This window comes from Watersipora subatra, chromosome 1 (genome assembly GCF_963576615.1).
Source record: "Watersipora subatra chromosome 1, tzWatSuba1.1, whole genome shotgun sequence".
NCBI classification, from domain to species: Eukaryota; Metazoa; Bryozoa; class Gymnolaemata; order Cheilostomatida; family Watersiporidae; genus Watersipora; species Watersipora subatra.
In genome coordinates this window covers 18,872,274-18,889,500 of record NC_088708.1, presented here as the reverse complement: position 1 = coordinate 18,889,500, position 17,227 = coordinate 18,872,274, and the positions used below count along the sequence as shown (strand labels likewise).

The 17,227-nt window shown below is 38.6% G+C and overlaps 1 protein-coding gene across 4 annotated transcripts in view; it reads right to left on the bottom strand.

Moving 5' to 3' along the window:
* Positions 1-17,227, bottom strand: part of LOC137401467 (uncharacterized) — a 123,966-nt gene that overhangs the window by 23,932 nt on the left and 82,807 nt on the right. For all 4 annotated transcript variants that reach the window (XM_068087825.1, XM_068087835.1, XM_068087843.1 and 1 more), the window contains 2 exons: positions 3,627-4,063; positions 3,308-3,424 (listed from right to left, as the gene is read on the bottom strand). In XM_068087825.1, coding sequence (XP_067943926.1) covers positions 3,308-3,424; positions 3,627-4,063 — 554 coding nt within the window. The remainder of the gene's footprint in view (positions 1-3,307; positions 3,425-3,626; positions 4,064-17,227) is intronic.

Here is a 17,227-nt window from a genome sequence, read left to right as displayed (position 1 = left end):
TTAAATGCACAATAAAACGCCTAGTGAAATACTGAACGAGTAAAATATGCTGAGCCAAAATGAAATGTCAGTTTGTTTTTTCTAACGTATTCCTTACATATATTCTTATGTGTGAAGTTTCATGATTATTTATCTACCGTATACAAGCATAAATAATTTTTTTCGCTGTATAAATAGAACTGCAAAAAAGCTTGATGCCAAAAACAATTAACAAATAAGATGACTAAATGATGTGATAAAATGTTCCTATCTTCGGATTACATATCATCGTAATTTGCTAGCAGACGTGTTTTTACATTAAGAAATATAACAAACAAAGACATAACAAGTGCTCTTATTAAGACCTTCGTTTTCCCGAAAGCGATCTTTTGCCCTTTCTGAAGGACACACAATGTTATATCACATTATAATCCATACAACTGCTAGTGACTAATTTAAACTAACACTACTTGTTCAACCATGCATTTATACAAATTAAATATTTAAAATAGCAAAGAAAAAAGAAAACGCTGACCTACATGTAATATCAAGATAACAAGGTGTTAAATTATTGGCCAATAAAATAACTTGTCTGCAATGATGCAAATTCTGAACAAGATGTTTTGGAGCACTAATCAAAGCTTGCAAAATAGTTGAGACAGCCTATGCTACATAGGTTTTCTTATAGTTGACTCCAGCTCTACCTCTGACTTGCAGTTACTCAGTATTGCAGAATGTAAAGGTGGTATACAAACAATCCATTAATATGAAAAAGTCGAGTAAAGGCATTTACCGTCATAGAAAGGAGATTGGAGAATGCTTTTAATCACTCAGACACAGGGTTATAGAAAATTGTTTACTTTTTGCTACTTTCATTTGGGCTACCTTCCGATTCTTCAGTAAACTTACATTCAGAAGGTTTGTAGGATTAAAAAACAAGCACCGACAAGTAGATTTTTAAGCTAGTCAAATTTAAAAATGGTAAAGTAGAATTGATAAAAAAGTTGGTTGGGTGACTAGCATTATAGAGAGCATGAGATACAGCCCCATGCTGCAGATTTTTCGCGACTAGCTATCAATTCATGAGCAATGGGCAAATTTAATATTTGAGGTAATTTATGCTACTATAATCTACAATGGAGTTATCTAATACACCCATGCAAAGGTTTTTTTGTTCCTGCGAAGGTTCTGTTGTTAACTGAATGAGACATGAGCTCATTGTAACTCACAAGGTGTCTAATTAACTTCTCCTTATACAATATTTATATTTCTTGTTACAAAAAACATAAACCAAAGTACTTTTGTCTGAAACAATAAGATATCAGCAAGGGCTTTGACATGAAATTTAATTTAACTCGTGCCTTTACAAGTCAGTGTGGAAAACATCATTTTTGAATTTTTAAAGTTAAACAAGGAGCAGATATTTTCACTAATGCATAATTTGTTACTTCACTGCTGTCTTACTAAATATCACTTTCATTTTATTTGTAAATACTAGTTGAATGCCTGGCGCTGAACGGGTAATGAAAAAGTTTTTGCATAAAAAATTGGTTTCTAATTGGTTTCTTTAACCAATGAATTTGAGTAACTTAAGCTAGTCTAAATCTTTACTATAATAAAAGCCATGTCCGTCCCTCTGAAGCCAGCGTTAGGAAAAAAGGTTGCATCATGATCTCTAACGCATGATCACTTTGTTTCTAATAGTGATCTTCAAGTCTGCTAGATAAAGCGTGCTATTTTACCAACCGGCATTAAAGTCAGGCAGGCGTAATAAATATGATTCCTTAGCAATGTCAGTTGGATGCATAGTGTAATGGATAGTACGCTTGCTTGCAGAACTGGAGGTTCTGAGTTCAAATCCAGTGCGAAGCGGATTTTCATTTGTATAACTTAATCGCTATAATGGGACATACAAATGACAAACACTGGGATATAAAAAAAAATAAAACAACTGTAAAGGTTTTCAAACTTTGTCAAACAACTGTAATTTTCAAACTTCATATCATGAGGAAAATGTTTTGTGCAAGTCAAATAAATTAAGAAACAAAATAAAACAACTATAAAAGTGCTTAAAGGTAAATATGAAATAATTAACAAGTAATAGCTAAATTAAGTCTGTTTTGCAACGATTAAAATAAAAGATGATTTGGTAATGATACAGTTAGTACGAGCTGAGAAAACAAAATAAAATCCTGAATATGTTGAATTAATAATAACAATTCTTGCATAGAAGTGTGTGTATAAAAAAGGTTACTGTTCTACTAGAAGCTATCCATCAAAATTTTGAATATGATGATACTGCTGCCTTTCGACACTGGTACAAATTTAAAAATGATATGTCGGACAGTCTTTGTCTGACCGAACGGAGAGAGAATGATTGATCGTGATTTAGCAATCAAACCTTACGAAAAACCGAAAATAGAAGTTCACGAAAAGATAAAAAACCATTGTTTCATAGAGTTAATAGAGTTTCAATTAATACGTCATTTAGCATGTAAAAAGTTTTTAAAAACAATATTTTCGCATGCCAGTATTGGCATGCTAATTTTTGCATGCCAATACTGAAACGAACTAAAATTATATAATTGTATACCAAGTAGTTTTTCATTGTAATTATAGACTATATTTAGCCATTACTTGCTAATGATTTTACATTTACATTTAAACACCTTTACATTTTTATTTTTCATCCCAATTTATTTCAACGAAACACTTCTGCCAAGTTGTGAAGTTTGAAAGTTAAGGTTGTTTGACAAAGTTTGAAAACCTTTACAGTTGTTTTTATTTTCTCTCTTAATTTACTTCAATTACACAAAACATTTTGCTCATGATATGTAGTTTGAAAGTTAGAGCGACAAATGTTGTTTTATGTTAAATACAAATCAATTTTCTGTCCAAATACTTTTTTATTACCCGGGCAATGCCGGGTAGTACAGCTAGTATATATAGATTATATGAGAATTTTAGAAAAATCTGGGCACATTTTTCTTTTAGTAGAATTTTTCTTTTAGCGTGCTAGTTGAAGCATAGGTATTTTAACCCACACTTTAAGTTATCTTCTCATTTTGCAGTTTGTAAAACTTAGCGGCTGTGAGTACTGACCAGCGAGTTTCAATATGAAAAAATGAAAATAACATTTTTTCCCCAAGTTATTTTAAAGCATGCTTCAAAAGAAATTGTTGTTAAAAGTTACTACTGTTTTGAAAACTGCAAGATTAGTTTAATTTCTATTTCTGCTCACAGAATATATGAGTCGATAGGCAAGTATAGTTAAAATTACTCACGTAATTGAGAAATGCAAAGTTAGAAATGCATCAAGTCTACTTACATATGTCAGCAACATCTTTTCCATCTTTCTCGTTAAAATCATGGACTTCCTTTTCAACAGCTCCTACGTCATATGTCGGACTGTTGTGTGACAGCTGTACAGTTCTATCTTCCTTAACTAAAATAATGGCACAAATAGGCATTCCACATTTGTTTTTAAATATGAATGATTAATTTCATTGGGCAAAATGGTGAGAAATATGTTTTGGATTTCCATTAAACAATAATTATAGTCAGGCCTTTTAAAGATTTACTTGGTAAAACCTTTTTAAACAATCGTGAGATGAAAATGAGGAGATGATTAACTGCAGTATAATTACCAGCAGGGAGGATGGCGTACTGGCTCTCAGCTGCATTAGTGAACCCAATGTGAAATGTCGTAGGGCTTTTTGGCGTAGTCCAAAAGTTAAAAGATTTGAAGCCTCCTGATTCGTTTAATGATTCCCTTAAATTTGGGAGAACGAAAGCTCTGCCTTCGAGCTCTTTAGAATGCACAATGGCGGCAAACTCTTTTTCCTTCGAGCTCAACAGAGCGCTCTCATAAAGGACTCCTCGCAAGAAATTGAGTATGTCGCTGCAGTACTTTGGATTGCCGTCTGATGAGTCTCCATGAGCATCTGTTTTTATGGCTATTTTTGCTTCGCCTGAGGCGTGGAGAATCAGAGATGTAGGACATTCTTCGTCAAACTCATGAGTAACTGAAGGACAAGGGGAATTGGTACTTGGAAAGCAATGATCCATTATCCACATGACGTGCCTAAAGAGACCAAAGTACACACAGATAACAGACTATACAATCACAAACTAAAGCTACATATGCCCTAGCTGGTTATCTGTATAAAATCTTAGCTAAATTATGAGACAATCAAATTACACTGTAACTGATATCTTCAACTGAGGATGCAAATGACACGCTTTCTTTGATTATAGACTGTTATAAACACACGACCCGAAAGCATCATTTAAATGTGACTAGGTGGTTAAGAATGTATAACATTATTTGAATGTTGTATGGCAAGACAGCGTTGTAAGCGTTAAGGCAACCTATGTAAGGCTTGTATGTGAGACATTGAGCCACAACTCCAGTGTATACACAATAGTTCATGTGTTCGTTCTAACCATCAGTTCTCTTCTAACCATTTTAACCATCTGATTATGTATACCTAAGTACATAGAGCATATTCTATTAGACAAAATTTATCTGACGAGTGCAGTCATTTTAATTGTATGAAACTAAATAGTAATAAAATGTTGCCAACTTTTTATCTAGTTCTACGGTTTAATACATTTTACATATGCTCTGCCTAGCATTGAGTACTTTTCAGTAGAGGTTGCCCACAACAATTTCACTATATAAAAAAATTGTTTCCTAACCCCGGTTAACCCAAATGAGTGGTAATTTTTGCTCTAACTCGGGTCTCCTACCAGAGACCTGGGAGTTTGAGCACTCGCCTCACGATCTTAGCTGTTCCCAAAAGCGCACTTTTCTGCAACTTACTTGAGTTGATTGCTGTCGGTATCTGGGCAAGCCACATTTTATGCGCAGGTGTTATTGCGACCAGTGCCCCAATGACTACTGGAACTAGAGTTGTTCTCATATCCCAGCATTTTTCAACTTTTTCTCTAAGAAGGAGATATTTCTCTACTTTTCTTTGCAGGCTATATTGTAGTGATTGGGTACTGCTATATCTATTATAGTAGCTCTCTTGTTCTCCTTGTCCACCACCACTATATCTGGTTGGTTTGCTAGGACATGCTTGTCAGTGTGGATGTAGAAGTCCCAGAGGATCTTAGCACGGTCATTTTAATTGACCTTACCAGGAGCTTCCTACCAGTGTTGTGGTTTATTAAGGCCATACTCATCACATGGACTTCTGCACACAACACCTGCAACATGATTATGTCGCTCAGTGTATGCATTTCCTGCTAGCTGCTTGCATCCACTGATGACGAGTTGAATGGTCTCAGGTGCATCTTTGCACAGTCTGCATCTAGGATCGTTTCTAGTGTGATAGATTTTTGTTTGGAGTTGCCTTGTTGGGAGCACTTGCTCCTGGGCTGCCATGAGTAGCGACTCTGTATTGGCCGTTAGGTTTTTTTTGTTCAGCCACATATATGTCTGGTGGAGATCGCCAACCTTAGATATTTGTCGGTGGTAAGCACCATGAAGAGGTTTCGTGTGCCAGTCAAGTTCCTCATCATCACTGCAAACCTCTATTGTCAGAGCAGCCGATCGAAATTCAGCCAGCAACTTATCTGTGGTGGCCATGGAGGCTGCATAGGCTTTAATGCTTTGTTCTTCCTCGTTCACTGTTTGCTGTACACTTGTCTGCTGTACACTCCTATACCTCCATCTTTCCTATCGAGATACAATCTAGTAGTATCAGATTTTGGGTGGAGTGCTCCATGCATGGTCAGCAGTTTATGAGTTGTTATATCTGTTTCTTTGATGGCTTCCTCAGTCCACTTTATTATGCCTGCTGGGTATTTTATTACTGGCAGTGCATAGGTATTTATTGCCATGACTTGATACCTGGCATTGAGCTGGCATTGTAGGACCTGCCGAACGCGTTTCTTGTGTTCGGTAATGACTTTGTGACGTACTTCGGCTTCATGGTTGATATTGCTTTGCATAATTCTCAAATACTCGTGCCCTTCTTCTATATATTTGATGGTACCATTTGCCATTTTTAAGCCATCTATGAGCACAGAATGGTCTTTCTCGAGAATTAGCCTTCCACATTTCTCAATACCAAATGTCATTCCGATGTCCTTGCTGTATACCTGAGTAAGGTGTATTAGCGAATCAATGTACCTTTCCTTGTTAGGGTAAAGCTTGATGTCATCCATGTAAAAGAGGTGGTTTATCTTGGTGCCACTCTTAAACTGGTACCCATATTGAGTCTCCTCCAGCATATTGCTTAGAGGGTTTAGGCATATGCTGAAGAGCAGCAGTGATAAGGTGTCACCTTGATAGATGCCTCGCTTGATTTTGAGACCCGCCAGCTTATTGCCATAAGCCTCCAAATCCGTCTTCCATTTTTTCATTGACATCTTGATGAATGCCACAAGAGCAGGATGAACATTGTACAACCTTAGTCACTCAAGTATCCAACCATGAGGAATTGAGTCATAGGCCTTTTTGTAGTCAATCCAAACCATGGCATGATTAGTATGCCTTCTCCTGCTGTCCTGACAGACTGTCCGATCCACCAGCAACTGATGTTTGGCTCCTCAGCTGTTGCGTCCAATTCTTTTCTGAGCACCAGTCATATAGTGACTCATGTGCTTTTCCAGTTTGTCTGCAACTTTTCCTGAGAGCAGTTTCCAGGTGGTGGGTAAGCATGTTATTGATCGATAGTTCTTGGGAATCGGCCTCTGCTTCGGGTCTTTTATCAGAAGTACAGTTCGTTTTTTGGTCAGCCATTCTGGATGGTCACCTTCTTCTATTAGGCATCCCATCTGCTTTGCCATTCTAGTGTGAAGTGATGTTAATTTCTTCAACCAGAAGGCTTGAATCATGTCATGGCCAGGTGATGCCCAGTTCTTCATACGCTGCACTCTACACTTGATGTCCACTTTGCTGATGGTGAGTCCTTGCTGAGCCACAGTGTGTTGGTGGCTCTCTTTGAGCCACTTCAGCCAACTTGCAGTGGTGTATGAGTAGCCTCTTTCTCCCAGATGTCTTTCCAGAACTTTGAGGTGCTGGATTTGGGAGGATCTGGCACTGGCCTCCGTAGTCCACCTTTAAACTGGGAATACACTCTAGATAGATTATTGGTGAACAGTTTGTTCAGTCTCTTGTTATCCCGCTCTTTGGTGTACTGCTTTAGTCGTGCCAAGAGCGCTACTAGCTGCTGTTTGGCAGATTCTAGAGCTTCCATTGTGGCTTCCTTTTTGAACGCTCCAAAGTGTGATTAGATTTCCCACTGAGCCTACTAAGTTTCTTGCGGAAGTCCTGGATCTTATTTTGTAGCCTCATCTGGCTACAGACGGCTTGAAGCCTTGTTGACAGTAGCTTAATACTCATCTCCTCTAAGACGACGGTTGCCGTACTGTAGATTAAGGCATTAGCCTCACTGATCGATCCCGTTGAGATCGACTCCAGTGCCATGTTAATGTCTTCTAACAGCTGCTCAGGTATGGCTTTGCTAACTCTCCGTAGTGGTATATATGACTCTTGTGTTGACTCACGACTTGAAGAAGATATGCACTTTGACCTTTACCAAGGGTGAAGCAGCTTGCGGGGAAATATCATCAACAAGATGCCAGCTGCTAATGATTAAGAAAACAGTTATTGTGTAATAACACATAATTTGTTTAAACATTAGGCTTGACTCTTGGTAGCTGATATGTACAACTGCATTAACTTAGTATATATATATATACATGTATAAAACAAGTTATAGAGCGACTAAAATTTATTGCACTACAATACTGTTTTGTATGGTTTACAGTAAAATCGAAAGTACAGCTTCAAATTTCAGCAAACCACTCGTCAGGTGCTAAAACCATACCAAGTTAATGCAGTTGTACATATCAGCTACCAAGAGTCAAGCCTAATGTTTAAACAAATTATGTGTTATTACACAATAAATGTTTTCTTCTGTGTCTGCAAGCACTGATCAGCTCATTTCTGGTGTTAAGAGTGCCAAGGGAGTTGTTGCAAATTATAATATGCTTTTTAGCCAGGCAAAGATTACATTGCTAGCTTGTTGTAGAGTATGACACTTTCCAGCTTAGATGATACCTTTCTCCTGCATCTTTCAGGCTCCATAAAAATTGGCTTAACGACGTAACATTCCTTTTATTCTCATTTCTAAAAAAGCTCATATGATTGGTGTATCTATTTTTGAATGTACCAGCTGTTATACCGACATACATTTCTTGTGTGTTACGCTGTGTTTTTACGGTGGCCTGGTATATGACTGATTCAACCAGACATTCTCCTTCAAGGGGACACTTACTTTCACCTTCTCCTCAGTTGCATCTTCTTTCATTCTCATCTTCATTTGCAGTGCTCTGTTGTAATAGCAACTTGTTGTGTGCGGATATCTGCTGTTTAAAGTTTGGCATGCAGCTTTAGCTCAGTTTTACAGTGTTTCGGTAGAGTAGCTTGCGTAATTGGTGACTATTAAGGAAGCAAGTTTTTAACAAATGAAAGAACCTCTTACCAATTTTTGTACTAATGCCTGAGTTGTACGGCGGGTTGTACCAAGTAATTCTTCTGCCACATGTTTGCCTGTTTTTTCTCTTCTTTTTTTTGAGGTTTATATTCTAGTAAGTAGTTGTATCCGCTTTGTTTAAGGTGCTTCTTGGCGGCAGTGCTTCGTCAAATATTGCTTTGCTTGACGATATGTTTGATAGACTTTTGTTTATGTTCTCGGGTATATTCTTAACAATTGCAGGTGGGTGATTGCTGCTTCTATTCACATACATGTACATTATTTTGTTGTTGGGTTCTATGAAGGGCTTAAACTGTCCAGTGTGAATGTCCATCGTGAGATCTGAAAAGCCAACAGTCTTCTTGTTGGCTTCGATCGTAATTTTCAACTTATTTTCCAGAAAAACTTTGCATATTCTCTTCTTTACTATATCGATTTGCCTTGGTGTTCCACGGCATACGGATAAACCATCATCTCTATATAATCCTACATTTATTTGTGGTGCTGCATTCATTAGCTCTTCAAACATATACATCCCAACCAACTCACAGGTCTCAGCGCCGTCATAGCTCCCCATTGCAACATCGAACAAGGGGTTCCCTTCTCTTTTGCACCATGGTATTTGATCATCAAATAGCAAAGATTTTTTAGTATGAAATATGATATCTCTGTCTTACTCTGTTATTTGGGTGTATTTGGACGCGAATACTATCACCTTCAACAGTTCCTCCGCATTGTTGGATAGAAATTGGACACGTCAAAGCATACAAAGGAACTGTTCTGCCTGTCTGCACCCTTAAACCACTTAATTACCTCAGTGCTTTTCCAAAAGTTCAGCTTAGTCACATTTTTGATCCTCAAATTTATTCGCTCTAAAATTTTCTTACTAAACCGATCTCCGATTTTGAAGGATTTATTAATCTTTATTATTAAATCTTTAAATATTATTAAATCCTTCAAAATCGGAGATACATTGATGCATCTATATATGTATACATGCTTATATATATATATATATATATATATATATATATATATATATATATATAAATATATATAATTGCAAATATATATATATAATAGCAATATAATATAATATATAAAATAATATACAAAATATAATATATTTTGTACTTATATAATAGCAAATATATATAAGTACAAAGATGGAAAAAGTTTTTAGCAACAGTTTATGACTAAAAGTTTCATACTGCATGCAGTAATCATCAGATGCTAATGTGAGAACTTCACATTAGCATCTGATGATTACTGCCTGCAGTATGAAACTTTTAGTCATAAACTGTTGCTAAAAACTTTTTCCATCTTTGTACTTATACAGGCTCGGTGGACCACTTTGAGCACTATATCAGTGAAGTCTCAACCATTATCTATATATATATATATATATATATATATATATATACATACATACATATATACAGTCAAACTCGGATAACTCACCCTCCGATAGCTCGAACACATGGTTAACTCGAACGGATTTGTTTGGTCCGTTCCCACGCAATGACAAATTGCTTTAAATAACTGGGCCTCAACATCATCAACTCAAACAGCTTTTTGCCCAGCGGCTACCGAGACGGTTGTTATCACTTTAGAACATCGCTTTATTTCAAGCCATAGAGATAAACATCAACTTTTAGTAGTTCTTAGGCGTCGTTATTACCACCGGCAAAATATTTTCATTGACGGCTTTTCTAAAGGTTTGCGAAAAGTCAAATTTTACCAAAAATCCGCTTTGCGATGGCCCTTCGAAAGCAAGGAAAAGTGAGGTAACTTTCGGATAAACTTAAAGTAAAATCGGCAAAATTGACCTTAGTTAAAACGTTCAAGAGAAAAAGATGTCTTTTTTCTGAGCGTTTTAACCGCGATCAAGTTTTGCCAATTGTAACCTGAGAACGTCCTGGCAGTCACATCACCTGAAACAACAATTCTCAAGTGATTGAAAAATGTCTATACTTTCTTATAAAATTTTTAAAACTTTACATGAGAGACCCTTTAACTTGCAACAAGCAATCTATGCTTTTGATTTATATATAGCTTTTATATGTACATTTATCTAACGATAAATACATACACTTGTGACAGTGCTCTGACAACTTGAATGCTCTGATAACTCGAACACTTTTGCTCGGTCCCGTGAAGTTTGAGTTATCCGAGTTTTACTGTATATATATATATATATATACACTGGTATATATGTATATACATGTATATATATTTATATAAATACAACACAAGGATATATATGCATGTATATATAAATATATCTATATATATATATATATCTATCTATATATATAGATATGTATATATACACATATCTATATAATCTATATATATATACAATATATATTATATATATAATTATACATATATAATTATACATATAATTATATATGTATATATACATATATATATAATCTATATATATAGATATATATAGATATAAATAATTATAGATATATAGATATATATAATTATATATATGTATATATACATATATATAATTATATATATGTATATATACATATATATATGTATATATACATATATATATGTATATATACATATATATATAATCTATATATATACATAAAAATATACATCTGTATGTGAAGGAACCGACCGAGTTCTTCTACTTGCTCCATAAAAATAAACAAACCACTCGAGTGCAAGGCAAATTAATATATATATATATATATTTACGCAAATATATGTATTAGTACAGTCAACATGCAAGCACATATAAACAACTGCATGATGTGAGGCTTTCGGGTGCTCTGATCTTGGTAGCGTCTGCAGCGTCTTATGTAATCCTTCGGTGGTAGGACCGACTTGGTAGCCGACACTCGGCTGGCCGATAGTGTTATCGAGGGCTGTGTCTTCTACCGTTTCAGGGCTCGGCTTGGTCTTGACATCAGTTGCCTCGGCGGCAGCACTCTTCCCTAGCTTAACCCTGATGATCGGCCACCACACTTTCCCTCCAGGGGAGTCACGGGGAGCCATCCACACAAAGTCGAGAGGAGAGATCAGCTAAGATCAAAGCCAGTGCTGTAAGGCTCCATAGTCCAGGCAGCGGACTTCCACTTCGTCGAAGACTATTTATTTTCCTAGTTTCCTGGCTTGGAACAAACTGTCAGTCTGTATGACCAGCTCCTGCCAGCGTTGACTATCTTTTAACAGTAGGTGATCTTGCTCTTCTTGGTGGTGGTAAAAGAGTTCGACTGCGATCAGGCATTCAAGTACGTGAGCCAGTTGCTCCAAGCGAGACTCGGGCCATGTCTCTTCTGTCCGTTTCGTCGACTTGGCGGATAGACTGCACACGGACCGACGGGCTGTGGAGAATGACCCAAAATTGTCGAGTTGGCAGTGGCTCCTCTTTCGGCCTCTTGGGTCGGCTTGCTCATTCAGGCTCGTGTATGTCCACTCTGACCGGCTTGGCTTCCGGCTCCTTGCGAAGCAGGCATGCCACGGTCAGAGTGGGGATATATGGCTTCATCGAGAGATTGGCAGGCCACCCTCTGTTTCTCAAGAATTCCTCTCACTTAACTTGATCGATGAGATTCTCTCGGACTTAAGATGGAACTGCACTCTCACACTCACCATTCTCGGGTGCCCCTTGGTGTGACAACACCTGGTCACGTGAAACGTGTTGTCATCGACAGGGACACACAAAAATGGCGGAGTGCTGCAAAACGTAAGATGACATCTTCAGACGCTGGTGATGATGCCACACAGTTCGCAAGTGCCAGGCCTGCCCTGCATAGCCTCAATCACTTTTGTCCAGGTGGCATTACTGACAAAATGCTTTGTCCGGATTATGCTTTTTTGGCCACTAAGTAGTTATCTTTTTAACTCCACCACTAGCATTCGGACATAGTCTAGCCAAGGCTCAAATTATAATCGGCTCCTTAGTCAGCTCAGCCTCAGCTACACATGAAATCTGAGCCATTTCAGCGAGCTAAGCTTTCTCGACCTTTTCCAGTCAATAGAGGCTCTCGTGAATCTTGAGTAGAAGAAACTCACTTTCACTCGGCTGGCTGCTGACTTTGGCTATCTCTTTACAAGGTACAATCTTGGCTGCCTTCGGTTGATCGATGGATAGCAGAGCGCCAACCAAGCATTACTCGACATGAGTTTTTCTGATATTGGAAACAGAGTCGCTCATGAAGGCAGTTTGGCCAAAATGCCCTCCTTTCTCCCTGTTGAAAAATCCCACTGCCTAGTGCGCGGTTGTTGTGCCCATGCTTTGACACACGGACACGGACTCCTTTTCCAAAGTTTAGGATGCCTTCCAAGCATTCCTTTCCCCTGCCTACAATGGCTCTAACTGGCTCAGCATATCTTCAAGTGTATCAACAGTCTTACCTAGTTGAGCCATGGTGACTCTTGAGCCAAGGTGTAAAGATCTTTTAAAACATGCGTTTGAGAAACATTGATAGCTGTCATGGGCAGTACCTGCTCGTAGCAGCTATTGAGAGTGAATGGCTCTGCCTCACTAATCTTTTCGAGCTTGGCGCCTTTCTGTAGTCTCTGTATCCCTACGTCATGAATGTGACTCGAGATTAGCCGTTATTGCTGTTAGCCCTGCCTACTCCCCATGTCAGTGAGGCTACTAAGTGGTACGAGCTGGCCGAGGGTTGTGCTGAGCGATCCCTGGTGTTGTTGGCTTTAGACTCCGAGGCTTAGCTAGCTGTTCCAAACTGCTAAGTCGTTCTCGTTTTAATTCTTTCCGGGGCTCTTCTAGCCGAACTGCCAGTTCCTTGCTGAACGCCAGATTTTTCGCAGTTCTAGCTCTCGGCTTGGCCAGCTCCAGCTTAGTTTTCAATTTGGCTTCGGCCTCTCTTTTTGCTCTTACCCCGCCATGTTAGGGCCTCTGCCTCGATGGTGGCTGATGTTTGCCCCAACTCCTCCGAGTAGGAATGATAAGATTTTAAATGCCTTTCGCTTTGGATAGAATACTGCCCTTGTCTTTTTATTGGGCATGTGTGGTTAGGCCCCGCTTTTAAAACCTGGTACGGCCCAATGAACTTGGCATAAAGCTTGGGATTGTCTCCTCCTTTCTTTCACTTTTTCACTAACCAAACCCAGTCTCCCGGAGCGTAGAAGGGTGGCTCCTCCTTGCCTTCTTCCTCGATGGTCAACTGCTCCTCTCAGAGAGTGGCAAGAACGTTCTCTAACTACTTGAGCTTCTCCATCAAATCCACCACTACTCATATGTCGGCTAAGCCTCCATGGGTAGAGGATGGTAATTGAGTTGGTCAAGGAAACGCAGCTTTCAGCCAAGCATCAACAGGTTGGCTGTCTCTCCCATCACCAAGTGTGGTGTGCCTCTGTATGATCTCATCAATTGGGAGAGCAGCGTATCCCGTTCCTTTTGGCCTTGGGTCAGCAGTAGTGTCCAGTGTGAGTCGCCCAGCTGATAGTTGCGACGCTCCACCAATCTGTTGGCGTGCCAATGATAAGGGGTGGTGTGTGTCTTTTCCACATCCCAGAGCTGGCACAGTTCAGTCATAACTGACTCTCCAACTGTGAACTCCACCTTGGCAACCGTGATGGTAGTGGGCTGGCCCATACAAATGACCGCCTCACGCGCAGTCGTGGCGACTCCTGGCACTGTTGCTGAGTTTTCCTTGAGTCTACCTTGACAAGGCCTGACTCTCCAAAGCAAGTTCACTCCCGACTCTCAACTAAATGAGTTCACATTGCCGGCTGTCCTCGCATGTCTGCCAGCTCAATCTATCAGCATTTCCGTGGCGAGTACCAGCCCAGTGCTCCAGTGTGTACTGAAGCTCTGCTAAGATTTTTAACCATCTTGCCACCTGATTAGGCATTTTTTTTCTCTGGCACAGACACCAGAGTGAAGCATGGTCAGTTTGAAGTAGAAACTGCCGCCAACAAAGGTACGGTCGGAAATGCTTCATGGCCTTGACTACGGCCAACAGCTCCCACCGTGTGATGCAGTAGTTCCTCTCAGATGGTGCCAGGGTCTTGCTGAAGTAGGTAGTCACCCATTTTGCTCCGTCTTGAGCCTGGGACAGTACTGTTTCTACCCCCGCATTTGCTGGTATCTATATCTAATATGTACAGCTTACTTAGATTTGAGTATACCAAAGAGGGGAGCAGAAAAAATGCGTCCTTCAGACCATCAAAGGCAATCGGTTCCTCCTCCCTTCATGTCCACTTTTCACCTTATCCCTTTTCTGTCAACCAGTGCAAAGACCAGGCTGTGGCAGCGAAGCTTGAAATGTACTAAAGGTAGTAGCCTACCATGCCCAGAAAGCCTTGCAGCCCCTTGAGCCTCTGGAGAGTCTGCCATTCTTGGACCGCCCTTGTTTTCCCAGCATCAGTAGCCACTCCTTCAGCAATGACCTCATGGCCCAAATAGTACACTTGCGACTGGAACAACTCACACTTGTTTGGTGTAAGTTTGGCTCCCTTCAATTGCTGGAACACCCTCTCCAGTCGATGTAGGGGTGTGTCGCAGTCTGGAGCAAAGACGATTATGTCATCCAGATAGAGCAGCAGCGTCTTCCAGTACAAGCCATGCAGTACGCGTTCCATAAAGCTCTGGAAGGTAGCCGGTGCTGAGATGACTCCGAATGGCAAAACTTTCCACCTCCACAGGCACTAGAGTTAGAGTTTGGAGTTGTGCACATGTTGAGTTACCATGCAATAAGTGTTTCCATTGACATTCACATGTTGCGAATTAACACAGCCTATTTGCTGAAAAAGATAAATATTCGTATGCCAGAGGTCATAGCAGCGCGTATGAAACTGCCCAAATCGAAATACAAATGACTGATATGTAAAAACATGGTTACAATGGAATAGCTTGCGCAACATTTTCTCGCGCATCATTCACAAGTGCCGCTTTCATCTTTTGCAAGCAAGAAACATTCCGTAAAAATTTGCGAGTAACAAAACTTGCCTGACAAAATGCCGTTAATCCGCAAGTTTTTGCAAACTTGCGGATTAACGGCATTTTGGAAACATAGTGCGTACGAGCAATTTTGCTAACACTATAACAATCTTCAAGAAGTACAGATGTACTAAATACAAAACACACAACAATGGCTCAGCTACAATACTATTAGTACCAGAATGAGTTGCAAATCTATATATATAAATCTCAAAGTTTGTCGTTGTTTGCCTGTTCAGATATCTGTCTGTCTAGATATAGCTACTAAAATCTTAGATTAAAAAGTTCGCTTTTTGCTGTATTTCAACTCACAAAGATTGCGACCACAATTTTCTATCCTCACATCTAACCACAAAGCTACAGAGTTCTTATAATTTTATAGCTCTTGTCATATATGCCGTGTAGCCTCTTCTCGATTGCACATGCTAAATGACGTATTAACTGATATATTGCGCCCACGTGTTACGATGCCCCTGTTATAAGATATTTTGTGCCTAATTCTATGAAACCCGATGCTTTTTCGAATAGGGCGAATTTGTTTTCCGGCCATACAAAATCAACAAAAACTTCTCTTGAAATTAAAATTTGGCGATTGTTGTACTGATTACGATGAAATAACACAAATGTCGATATGCTATTCCCTGAAATATCTCCCACAATGCCGGAAAGAGATATACGTTGCTTGCTATTTGAATTCAGCATTATTATTCAGCATTGATAAAAACGGATTCGTAAGCAGATAAGTAATAAAATTTTAGTTAAAAATTTGAAGTTTACTAAAATACATACTAAAACTTCCTTTAAATATGTGTTTAGTAAACTAAATTCATTTAGGTTAGATTCAGCGTTTATGTTATGAATTCGTCTCAAAGGTAAGAACGCTTCATGGTACATACTGCTTGTAGTACATTGTAATATTACATTTTCTTGCAGATTATAACAACAAAATGCACTAAAGTTATTTAGGTAACTATAGTTACTAAGGTTAACATATTTGTTTAGTTGCCATTTTTCAATAATTTTTCAATGTAATCGTAGCAAAGCAGACTATATTTAGCCATTACTTGCTAATGATTTTCCATTTACATTTAAACACATTTACAGTTATACTTGTTTTCTAATTTATTTCAACAAAACATGATATGAAATTTAAAAGTTACAGCCGTTTGAAAACCTTTGGTTGTTTTATTTTTTCTTTTAATTCATTTGAACTGCACACAAACACTTTTCTCATGATATGAAGTTTAAAAGTTAGAGCGGTAAATGTTGTATATGTTAAATAAAAATAAATTTTCTGTCTAAAAACTTTTTTATTACTTGGCAATTCTGGGCATTCAAAAGATAAAAACGACAAACACCCACAAATTAATGCTCACAAATACCAATCGAATTTTTCATGCTTGCGAAAGATGGAAAATGCACTTGTGAATGATGCAGAATAAAATGTCAAACAAGCTATTCTATTTTAAACACTTTCACATTCAAGTCTTTTCTATTTCAATTTGACAAGACAAGAGCGTGTTGCTATGACCTCTAGCGTAGAATTCCTTATCTTTTTTATTGCACAGTAACTCAAAGTGCACACACATCCGCACAATGGACACAGTGTCATTGATTTACAGCAAATGGCAAGTTGCTGTTCGTGGTCTCTGACAGCAAAAGTTTAGCAAAGTCAGCTGATGACTAAGTTTCTCGTCCAAATTCCTCGGCTCAGCTTGACATCGGGAATAAGTCATTGCTTACTCACATACATCTCACTACATGGCCCTATAATATCACTGGTAATCGTCCAAACAGATAATTGCGCTTGATGATA